This window comes from Nerophis ophidion, linkage group LG06, assembly GCF_033978795.1.
Source record: "Nerophis ophidion isolate RoL-2023_Sa linkage group LG06, RoL_Noph_v1.0, whole genome shotgun sequence".
Classification (NCBI taxonomy): domain Eukaryota; kingdom Metazoa; phylum Chordata; class Actinopteri; order Syngnathiformes; family Syngnathidae; genus Nerophis; species Nerophis ophidion.
In genome coordinates, this window is record NC_084616.1 from 52724698 (window position 1) to 52737468 (window position 12771).

A 12771-nucleotide genomic window follows, 5' to 3' on the forward strand; every position below is an offset into this window, starting at 1 on the left:
CCAAAGTAGTTTGGAAAGGGCATGTTCACCACTGTGTTACATCACATTTTCTTTTAACAACACTCAATAAACGTTTGGGAACTGAGGAAACTAATTGTTGAAGCTTTGAAAGTGGAATTCTTTCCCATTTTTGTTTTATGTAGAGCTTCAGTCGTTCAACAGTCCGGGGTCTCCGCTTCATAATGCGCCACAAATTTTCGATGGGAGACATGTCTGGACTGCAGGCAGGCCAGGAAAGTACCCGCACTCTTTTACTACGAAACCACGCTGTAGTAACACATGGCTTCGCATTCTTTTGCTGAAATAAGTAGGGACATCCATGATAACGTTGCTTGGATGACAACATATCTGTATGTACCTTTCAGCATTAATGGTGCCTTCACAGATGTGTAAATTACCCATGCCTTGGGCACTAATACACCCCCGAACCATCACAGATAAATAAATAAATGATAAATGGGTTGTACTTGTATCGCGCTTTTCTATTGTTTATTTACATTTATTTATATTTACATCTAACACAATTTCACAACTCATATGGAAAGGGGGTTTGTAATATAGTTGTGAACATTCTCAAGTCCTCAGCAACTTAGGATCCTACACTCTGTCGCTTATCATACCATACCAAGTCTCTCACGTTTACATAAAGACTATAACTATTAGGATTTGGTTTGCTACATAGATTGATCATACTAGCAGCCAGCTTACGCCCTAAACTATTTCCATGTGCTTTTAATCTCCTTCTATTGTGTAATTTAGTTAGGGAAAATTATGTTGGAAATGTTGTAAGCACAATACCAATGGCACGCAATTTGCAAAATGCGCAACCGCATTTTGCAAATTTAATGTCAAATCAAATCAAATGTTTATTGGATTCATCACTATACAGTGTACATCCACGGCAGAACTACTGACTAAACTACTACCACAACTTGGTTTACTATTTATAAAATATAATAATGTAGGGTTACCTGGAACTTGCAATAGGCCACCCGGCCTGAATCCACACTTGGTAGTAGTTTAGTCGTGGATGTACACTGTATAGTGATGAATCCAATAAACATTTGATTTGATTGGACACTAAATTTGCAAAATGCTGTTGCGCATTTTGCAAATTGCACGCTATTGGTATTATGCTTACAACAGCAATAATGAAAAAAATCCATTATACAAACCCCGTTTTCATATGAGTTGGGAAATTGTGTTGGATGTAAATATAAACGGAATACATCCATCCATCCATTTTCTATCGCATATTCCCTTTGGGGTCGCGGGGGGCGCTGGTGCCTATCTCAGCTACAATAGGGCGGAAGGCACTCTACACCCTGGACAAGTCGCGACCTCATTGCAGGGCCAACACAGATAGACAGACAACATTCACACTCACATTCACACACTAGGGCCAATTTAGTGTTGCCAATCAACCTATCCCCAGGTGCATGTCTGAGGAGGTGGGAGGAAGCCGGAGTACCCGGAGGGAACCCGCGCATTCACGGAGACGACATGCAAACTCCACACAGAAAGATGAATAGCCCGGGATTGAACCCTGACTACTCAGGACCTTCGTATTGTGAGGCAGACGCACTAACCCCTCTTCCACCGTGAAGCCCTAAACGGAATACAATGATTTGCAAATCATTTTCAACCCATATTCAGTTGAATATGCTACAAAGACAACACATTTGATGTTCAAACTGATAAAACTTTTTTTTTCCCAAATAATCATTAAATTTAGAATTTGATGCCAGCAACACATGACAAAGAAGTTGGGAAAGGTTGCAATAAATACTGACAAAGTTGAGCACTTCTAATCAAACACTTATTTGGAACATCCCACAGGTGTGCAGGCTAATTGGGAACAGTTGGGTGCCATGATTGGGTATAAAAGCAGCTTCCATGTAATGCTAAGTAATTCACAAATAAGGATGGGGCGAGGGTCACCACTTTGTAAGCAAATTGTCCAACAGTTTTAGAACAACATTTCTCAACAAGCTATTGCAAGGAATTTAGGGATTTTACCATCTACGGTCCGTAAAATCATCAAAAGGTTCAGAGAATCTGGAGAAATCAATGCACGTAAGCGATGATATTACAGACCTTTGATACCTCAGGCGGTACTGCATCAAAAACCGACATCAGTTTGTAGAGGATATCACCACATGGGCTCAGGAACACTTCATAAAACGACTGTCAGTAGCTAGAGTTGGTTTCTACATCTGTAAGTGCAAGTTAAAACTCTGCTATGCAAAGCAAAACCCATTTATCAAAAATACCAAGGAACGCCGCTGGCTTCGTTGGGCCCGAGCTCATCTAAGATGGACTGATGCAAAGCTGAAAGGTGTTCTGTGGTCTGACGAGTCCACATTTCAAATAATATTTGGAAACTGTGGACGTGGTGTCCTCCGGAACATAGAGGAAAATAACCATCCAGGTTGTTATATGCGCAAAGTTCAAAAGCCAACATCTGTGATGGTATGGGGGTGTATTAGTGTCTAAGGCATGGGTAACTTACAATTCTGTGAAGGCGCCATTAAGGCTGAATGGTCCATACAGGTTTTGGAGCAACATACTGTATGTTGTCATCCAAGCAACGTTATCATGGACGCCCCTGCTTATTTCAGCAAGACAATGCCAAGCCACGTGTTACAACAGCATAACTTTGTAGTAAAAAAGTGCGGGTACTTTCCTGGCCCTCCTGCAGTCCAGACCTGTCTCCCATCGAAAATGTGTGGCGCATTATGAAGCGTAAAATACGACAGTGGAGACCCCGGACTGTTGAACGACTGAAGCTCTAAATATGACAAGAATGGGAAAGAATTCCACTTTCAAAGCTTCAACAATTAGTTTCCTCAGTTCCCAAATGTTTATTGAATGTTGTTAAAAGAAAAGGTGATGTAACACAGTGGTGAACATGCCCTTTCCTAACTACTTTGGCACGTGTTGCAGCCATGAAATTCTAAGTTAATTATTATTTGCAAGAAAAAATAAAGTTTATGAGTTTGAACATCAAATATATTGTCTTTGTAGTGCATTCAACTGAATATGGGTTGAAAAGGATTTGCAAATCATTGTTTTCCGTTTATATTTACATCTAACACAATTCCCCAACACATACAGTATGGAAACGGGGTTTGTATTTGTGTGACAAAAAGCCACTTTGTCCAGCTCTTCCCAAGGGATCCTTAGGCGTTCCCAGGCCAGCCGGGGGACATAGTCTTCCCAACATGTCTGGGTCTTCCCCGTGGCCTCCTACAAGTTGGACGTGCCCTAAACATCTCCCTCGTGAGGCGTTCGGGTGGCATCCTAACCAGATGCCCGAACCACCTCATCTGGCTCCTCTCGATGTGGAGGAGCAACGGCTTTACTTTGAGCTCCTCCCGAATGGCAGAGCTTCTCACCCTATCTCTAAGGGAGAGCCCCGCCACCCGGCGGAGGAAACTAATTTCGGCCACTTGTACCCGTGATCTTGTCCTTTCGGTCATGACTCATGGACTCATGGGGACCCGGTTGCTTGTGGAGTAAGGCGATCTTCACGTCCGGTTGAGGGAAGTCTCTGGGCCCCATGGACAGGGTGTCCCGTCTTTCTGCCCACGTGGGGTATGGTCGCTCACTGGCATGGGGGTTGGTTGTCTCCTGCTTCTCCCATGCCTTGTCCTCTGCCATGAGCGACTGTCTACAGCCTGCCTAGCGGCACGGTGGGCACAGTTCTGGGGGTCCTGTTGCTGGCCGGCCTACCTGGTATGAGACAGATTCCCTGGTACCCCATCGGCTGTTTTGGGTTGGGCTCTCTGGGTGGCTCAGGTCGTACTTTACATACTGGGAGACAAATATATTGTACATACATACATAAACACGCACATACACACAATTATTTATACATACATACATAACATACTACGTGCACAGCAGTAGGAACTGAGACGAGTATAGACTAGAGGAAAAGATGAATGCAACAATGTACAGACATCCTGAATGAAAATCAACGCCTCTCATCCAACCTGATGGAGCTTGAGAGGTGCTGCAAAGAGGAATGGGCAAAACTGGCCGTTCCTCGAGTTTGTGGCATCATATTCAAAAAGTCTTGAGTCTGTAATTGTTGCTACACAAAATATTGAGCAAATGCTTTGAATAATTATGTGCATATGATTTATTTTGAATACATTTGAAAAAAAATATCACATTGCCATTAAGGGGTATTTGTAGAATTTTTTGTACAAAAATTTTAGAATTGCCATTTTGGAATTGGGCTGCAACATAACATGTGGAAAAAGTCAAGTGCTGTGACTACTTTCCGGTTGCACTGTATTGTATTCTCTTAAGGGAGGCTCACTGGGTCGCAATTTGAACACACGTGGTCTTAAATCCCCTAAATTGTTCTTCTGCAGGTTTTTAGCAGTGATTAAGTAATCCAGTTGTTAAATTTATTTGTGATCATATGAGAAATTTCAGAGCGAAAATTTGTGATGGAAGAAAACCCTGAATTCCTGTGATGTTTGGTTTATGTCAGATAGGTTTAATGCAAGTGAACAACCATACAGGACCCTGTAATAATGCACAATTTGCAAAACCCTTAAATAGACTGAATTCCTGTGATGTTTGGTTCATGTCAAATAGGTTTACTGCAAGTGAACAACCATACAGGACCCTGTAATAATGCAAGATTTGCAAAACCCTTAAATAGAAAAGGCTGCTTAAGTTAATTATTGACTGAACTATGTCAATGATTAGGTACGTGTCATCCTAAATCTGTTTTGTCCTTGAGTTTGACTAACTAAGGGGCAAGGTCTCTGTGTAAAATCTGGTGGCCCATCATCACCCGAGGTCTCTTGTTCAAGTCATGAGATATTAGATTTGTTAATTGGAGTCTACTTTTACATGCTTTGCTTGTCTCAAAGAATCACTGGAATGGTCAACAATTAAGTTAAAGTTAAAGTACCAATAATTGTCACACACGTCTAGGTGTGGAGAAATTTGTCCTCTGCATTTGACCCATCACCTTGATCACACCCTGAGAAGTGAGGGGAGCAGTGGGCAGCAGCGGTGCCGCGCCCGGGAATCATTTATGGTGATTTAACCCCCAATTCCAACCCTTGATGCTGAGTGCCAAGCAGGGAGGCAATTGATGTTCTGATCAGCAGTATTTCTAGTGTGTTGCAAGTGTCAGTCCACAATGTAAGATTATGGGTGTTTCCTTCTATACCTTACCTTTTTATTACAGATGTTAGGAAATTGCCTTTTTAGATAGAGGAAATTTGTCCTCCAGCTATTTTGTGAGGTGTCTAGTCTTGTCCTACATTTTGATTCTGACATAGCTATGTTGTATTTTTGGAGAAATTATAGTTCGGTACCCTAGTGGGGGAGGGGGGGTTGCTCACATATGTGGTCCTCTCCAAGGTTCTCATAGTCATCATTTTCACCGACGTCCCACTGGGTGTGAGTTTTCCTTGCCCTTATGTGGGTTCTTCCGAGGATGTCGTCGTGGTTTGTGCAGCCCTTTGAGACACTTATGATTTAGGGCTATATAAATAACCATTGATTATAGTTAGTTATATACATACTTATCGATTTTGTGAAGAATTCTGTCAATGTTGTGGAAGTCATCGTTGATTTATCCTGCTTAAAGCAATTGAAGCAAAACTGAATGCAACATTTGGCTGCAATCAGCAGAAGTACTGTACATTCAATGCATTAAATTCTATTTAGGTATTATATCACAGGATGTATAACGTGTGATTGTTTTTATTCTATGTCATTGATACATATGAATTTAAACAATGCAATTTCAATGAAAATGTGCAACTGTTGTCCTATTTATTTATATACGGTATATCAAATGTTATAAAGTAGGCACGGGGGTTAGTGCATGTACCTCACAATATGAAGGTCCTGAGAAGTCCTGAGTTCAATCCCGGGCTCAGGATCTTTCTGTGTGGACTTTGCATATTCTCCCCGTGATGCCTGGGTTCCCTCCGGATACTCCAGCTTCCTTTCACCTCAAAAAAAAAAAAAAAAACATGCAACTGGGGATAGGTTGATTGGCAACACTAAATTGGCCCTAGTGTGTGAATGTGAGTGTGAATGTTGTCGGTCTATCTGTGTTGGCCCTGCAATGAGGTAGCGACTTGTCCAGGGTGTACGCCGCCTTCCGCCCAAATGCAGCTGAGATAAGCTCCAGCCAATAATGAAGGAAGTCTGCACAGCTAGTGTTTGACTTTTCTTGCACTTAAAATTATCTACTTTGTGATATAACTCCAATTTAGCTCAATACATGTCCTAAAAACTACATAGCAAGCCAAGGAAAGTTTATTTATAGAGCACAATTTGTTCTTTATAGATGCATACAATTTCCAGAATGCAAATAAAATGTCTAAAATAAAATCATAAACACAATAATTAATTTGAAATCCAAAAATGTAGATACAATACTTTCAGTTGTCATATGCACAGTTAAATGGTGTGTTTTCAGCCTATACGTTGCTATTGTTGAGCTTTCACAACTTTCAGAAGACGTTTCCAAAGTTTAGCAGCATAAGACTTAAACAAAGCCTCACCATGTTTCGTCCTGACTCCAGCCACAAACATCTAACCAGGTTCTCAGAGCCCAAAATGTTTCATATGGTTTTAATGTGTCAGAGATGCATTTTAGCACAATAGCATTACAAAAAAACTGTACACAAGCAGAGCTGTTTTTAAGTCTTATTTTCTGTCTAGTGCAGTGACCTCTACGCACTGGACTAATGTGGTTACATTTTCTGGTTGCAGTCAGAAATCGAGCAGCAGCATTCTGAATGTACTGTACAGCTGCCTAACAGATTGTTTAGAGATCCCAGTGAGAAGGCATTTACAATAGTCCAACCTGCTTCCACAATTTTCTAAAATTATCTAAAAATTATTCAACAACAAATTGGACAAATTCATTCATAAATGTGGAACACTTGATTAGAACCAATTTGGATACAGAACCCAACATTTCAAAAACAATGACATTAATGAAAATAACAGAGGAAATAACTAATGTAATAGATGGTAAACAGTGTGCAGCTGCAGTATTTGTGGATCTAACAAAAGCATTTGACAGAATCATAATATCTACATTAATAAATTAGAAAGAAATGGAATCAGAGGGCTAGTCTTGACCTGGATAAGAAGTTACTTAACCAACAGAAAGCAATTTGTTAAAATAGATTAACGTATGTCAACAGTACTCGAGATATCTTGTTGCATGTCCCAGAGATTCATACTGGGACCTAAATTGTCTGCCCTATAGGTTAAGGACATTTGTAAAGTTACAAAGGACTTAAAATTAGTATTATGTACCGATGACACAATTGCTTTTTGTTCAGAGGAAAACACACAAGCTAATACAAATAACAGAAGAAATTAACAAATTAAAAACATGGTTTGACAAAAACAGACAATGGTATCTTTGAATCTCAGTAAAACAAATCATGTTATTCAGTGTCAAACACATACAAATAGCGTTACAAATCTAATTTTTGGGTGTAATATTAGATAATCAAATGAACTGGAAATCTCATATAAAAATACATAACATAAGATAGCAAGAAATATTTCAATAATGAACGAAGCAAAACATGTTCTAGACCAAAAATCGCTCCTTATTCTTTACTGCTCGCTAGTTCGCTAGTGTTACCATATCTGAGTTATTTTGTAGAAATATGAGGAAACAACTACATAAGTACACTTCATTCACTATCTGTGTTACAAAAAAGATTAGATAAAATAATACATAATGTTGGATATAGAGAACATACAAACCCTTTATTAATTAAATCAACAATATTGAAATTCCACAATATAGTGAACCTCCAAACAGCTAAAATTATGTACAAAGCAAACTATAACCTGCTACTCAAGAATGTACAACATTTATTCTCAACGGAAGAGGAGAAATATAACCTTGGAGGAAAATAAAACGTGTATGCACGTACAACACTTATGACCTTCAGTATATCAGTATGTGGAATTAAATTATGAAATGGATTAAGCAAATAACTCAATGTACTAACTTATTGCAGTTTAAGAGGTTGTTCAAACAAAGTGTTTACAAAGTATAAGGAAGAGGAACAGTTATGTTTATAAAAAAAAAAAAGAAATTATTCATCTCTGTGTGAATCGTAACTGACTTATCTATTTATGAAAATAACTGTTGTATTTGGAAAACATTGGTATAACTTTGCTACACATTGAAAACAGGAAGTGAACATATTTGTGTAAGACACTGCAATAAAGTGGAAAGGGGGTATGATTAAATAAGCTCTGCTTCTTCCTACTCCTTTTTGAGCATGTTAAGAGAAATGGAAAACGTGATGTATCATGTTGAAACTTTTATCATGTTCGAAATAAATGTCAACCCACCAACTAAATTGTGCAAAATGGCTTGTATCCGCCAACGTGTTTTATTTGAGATATTTAAATAAATTGGTCGTATTCGCACACTTTGCTGGAATTGCTGCCCAACACACTTTGAGGGTATTTTTCTATTGATGGCTGGATAGCTCAAATTAAAACTAACTCAAAATGATGGTTGTTGCACTGGCCTTTTTTACCTGCTCATTCTATTCGCTTTCAGCCATTTTTATCTTTTTTCATTGACACAGCCTTGCAGCTTGTCCCAGCTAGATTGCTTGTCAACATGCATTATTATCACAATCAAACTAAAAGCTCTATCGTTGGCCACATTTGTATTTCTGTCGTACATTGTTTCTATCACTAATTACCAGTTTAAAGTTACAATTTTTGTAAATTTGCCAAATCTCACAACTGCTTTTGAGGATTTCGAAGAAGAAGTATATGATACAGTAATTTAAAGTAATATAGCAGGTTAAAATATGCCTAGTTTGTTCATTCTTGTATTTGCGATAATAGACACACAGGAAACATGCAACGTCACAGGAACTGTCGTCCATATTCTCCAGCAATCTGTGGCTTTTTACATCAGTACCAGCTGGCCAAAGAGCAGCTCCCTTAACAAAACCTCTCAGTGTCAGTATGCAGCTGCAGCTTCCGTGATGCCAGCGTCAGTTGCATGACAGAGTGTGGAGGACTGGCCAATGTGGCCACAAAATAGGGGGGGGTCATGTTTTGAATGATATTAATTTAAATAACAAGTTGTGCTATATTTTTATCAAACATAATATATGTGCACTAATATATGTGGACCACCACTTAATTGCCTTTGGTTTCAGTCCAGTAATAACAGTGAAACCTGTACTTGGCCTTCTACGCATGTAGCCCCCACTCACTGCTTGGACTGTTCCCTTTCGAGTCTGAAAAAAATCTGATAGTTGGATAGGAGTTCTTCATGTCAAGGACTGCTGTAGGCACAGTGGATACAGAACTAGCTTCTGGATTAACCAAGGTAGCACTTTCTAAGATAAGATTTGTTTGTTGAAACTTACTTTTGTTTTGTTTTTTTCATTTCTCATTACCTAACAAGTACTTTAAATCAGCATGCATTGTATTTGATATTTTACATCTTTAACTGCAAATTTTGACTTGATTTTGCTACATGTATATATATTTTTTGCATGTTGTTTGCCATGATACTAATAATTACATTTTTTTTACAGATACAGTAATGGAAGAGAAGAGTGATCCCCTCAATAACATATCACAGATTAAAGGTAATTCAGCTGCCCCCCCCCCCCCCCCCTGCCCCCCTTGTTTTTTTCCTAAACATAAAGAATGATACAAAATTGTTTTGGTCTTGTGGCCCTGATTGATAATACTAACAAAGTGGAAGATAATTAGAATGAGTAATGGTTAAGTGCTTGAACCTTTAAAGGCAGTGGCATGACTTTACAAGCTGATGTCCTGTTTTTCATGTCTCTAGTGCCAACAGCCTATTAGAAAATGTCTCCTTGCAGAGAGGGCATGTCAGCTGAGTAATGAGCATAATCACTGGCCTTTAATAATATGTATGATCAAAATAGAATGAAAAAGATAACACAACCACAGTGCAATATTATAGTGCCTGTTTGCAACTACATCGCTGATCGAATTCAATATTGCATGAGGATTTGTAGCACTTCACTGCACAATATAGAGAGAGAATGTGGCGTCTTCATCCAGTATTTTAGTATTAAGAATTTGTTACAATCACACAGCAGCCATCGATTATCATTTTAGCTGCGTCATTAACAGATTCGTACTATTCAGTATACTATTCAGTATATAGAACTATGTCTCAGACTGTATGTTGCATTCATTGGGGAGGAAGCTGACATGAGAGTAGCTGGGCCATCATGACTTTAGCCCTAAGCACTTGAGCTAAAAAAAGACATTCCCCTACATTTTTTTCTGTCATCACATAAGGCAGTATGATGCTTGCTTGGCATCCTCTCTACTCAGTTATTTTTTACATGGTTTAATCCCATTAATACTTCTATTACACTCAGGCCATGATACGTCATAGTAACCAAATGTATTGCTGTGGATATCGTTATGTGCAATTGTCCCCCACCCCCACATTTGTTTCTCAACTTGACAAAGACAACTATTAACAGGAGGCCCACTAACGTTCCCACTCACAAATATGCATGTAGGTAGGAACACACAACCACATACTGGACACAACACTGACCCGTTGGCCATTGTCTGGCACACAGCAGGGGGTCATGTGTTTGTGTCAGAGGGTGCCACCAGCCTCCAGTAGTCACTTCTTTCCCTTGGATTTGTCAGTGCCGCTATCATTGTTTATTTGTTGTGTTTACACCGCAATGCGAACAAGGAATGCAGCCTTCATTTCAAATGCTCATCTGATGTGTCCTTTTATGGTGCACATGCTTAAACTGGTGTGCTTCGTTTTCTCCTCTGCCATATGCTCAGCCTGAGATGATGTCACCTCTTTTCCTAGCCACAAAAGATTAGGGCATCAGCATAGTCACTGAAAGTGCAGAGTGCCAAGTATATTCAGAGCTTGTTTTCACGTGTCAAGAAATACAACAGGCCCTTGACAACCCCAGCCAGTCCATTCCCTTTGTGTTGTGTTTAAAGTGTGTTGTTTTACGACAGTATGGTTGTGCCAAAGACGAAAGTAATTGACTGTTTGGATAAAAAATGCAGATACATACAGTGCATCCGGAATGTATTCACAGCGCTTCACTTTTTCCAGATTTTGTAATGTTGCGGCCTTAACAAAATGGAATACGTAAATTCTTGTCTTCAAAATTCTGAGGACAATAAACCATAATGATAATGTGAAGTTTTTTTAATTTAAATGCAAATTTCTGAAAAATTAAAAATCACATGTATGTAAGTGTTCACAGTCTTTGTTCAATACTTTGGCAGCAATTACAGCCTTGAGAATTTTTGAATATGAAGCGACAAGCTTGGCAAACCTATCTTTGGGCAGTTTCACCCATTCCTCTTCAGTTCAGTTTCAGTTTAATTTGGAACATGCATATGATACAATGGAATGCATCACATATTTCCAGTTGTTTCATTAAAGCATGTCCGAAAAGGATGAGGAAGAAGCAGAACTTAGTTACTCCTAACCCTTTTCATATCATACCAATGTTATCCCATTTCATTGTTCTCTGTAACAGAGCAGTAAATAAATAACAAATAATTAATATACCTTAGTAAGTAAACAAATATTAAATACATAAAAAAAAAAATTCTGAAATAAAAAAAATAAAAAAGAAGGTTTAAGAAGTTCATCATCATTGTTCTTCTTTGTACTTTGTGAACACTTGTAGTTTGAACAGTCTCTTAAACTGGTTTAATTGGTGCTTTGTTTGATTTCTTTAGTTAATCCATTCCATAATTTAATTCCACTTATGGATATGCTCAAGGTTTTAAGTATAGTACGCGCATACAAATGTTTTAAATTAGATGTTCCTCTAAGATTGTATTTTTCCTCTTTGTTGAGAATAATTGTTATACATTATTGGGTATCAGGATATTGTTTGCTTTGTACATAATTCTAGATGTTTGCAAATGCACCAAATCGCTGAATTTCAATATTTGTGATTCAATAAATAAAGGGCTTGTATGTTCTCTATATCCAATATTATGCATTATTACAATTTATCTTTTTAGGTACACAGTGAGTGAGTGAAGCGCACATTTGTAGTTGTTTCCCCATATTTCTACACAATAACTCAGATATGGTAACATTAGTGCCCAATCCTCTTCGCAACATCTCTCAAGCTATATCAATCAATCAATCAATAAAAGTATACTTGAATAGTCCTTAATCACAAATGTCTCAAAGGGCTGCAACATCAGGTTCCCCTCTATCCTGACCAGTCTCCAAATTCCTGCCACTGAAGAAAATTCCAACAGCATGATGCTGCCACCACCATGCTTCACTGGCACAGTGATGAGTGGTGCCTGTCTTCCTCTAAATTCAATCTTTGTCTCATCAGACAAGATAATTTTTTTTATCATGGTCTGAGTCTTTCTGGTGCATTTTGGCAAACTTTTTTACAATAAATGGCTTCCGTCTGGTAACTGTACTATACAGGCCTGATTGGTGGATTGCTGCAGAGGAAGGTTCTCCTCTATCCACAAAGAAATGGTGGAACTCTCTCATGTTCTACAATCGAGCAATGTACAAAGACATCCTGGATCATATCCAACACTTCCAATCCAATCTGATGGAGCTTGAGAGGTGCTGCAAAGAGGAATAGCCAAACTGCCCAAAGATAGGTGTGCCAAGTTTGTGACATTATAATAACAAATTATTGAGGCTGTACTTGCTACCAAAGGTGCATTAACAAAGTGTGAACTTATTTATGTACT

At 38.7% G+C, this 12771-nt stretch overlaps 2 protein-coding genes across 4 annotated transcripts in view; both read left to right on the forward strand.

The window, feature by feature from the left end:
* The window catches only part of slmapb (sarcolemma associated protein b), a 37063-nt gene that overhangs the window by 669 nt on the left and 23623 nt on the right, over nt 1-12771 (forward strand). Inside the window, exons 1-2 of one of the 3 annotated variants that reach the window (XM_061904187.1) lie at nt 9265-9382; nt 9594-9647. In XM_061904187.1, coding sequence (XP_061760171.1) covers nt 9602-9647 — 46 coding nt within the window. In that variant the 5' untranslated portion in view covers nt 9265-9382; nt 9594-9601. Of the gene's footprint in view, nt 1-9264; nt 9383-9593; nt 9648-12771 lie in introns of those variants that run through there. The other 2 variants (XM_061904189.1, XM_061904188.1) reach the window with 2 other exon arrangements.
* The window catches only part of abhd6b (abhydrolase domain containing 6, acylglycerol lipase b), a 57456-nt gene that overhangs the window by 548 nt on the left and 44137 nt on the right, over nt 1-12771 (forward strand). The gene's annotated exons all lie outside the window — the stretch shown is intronic.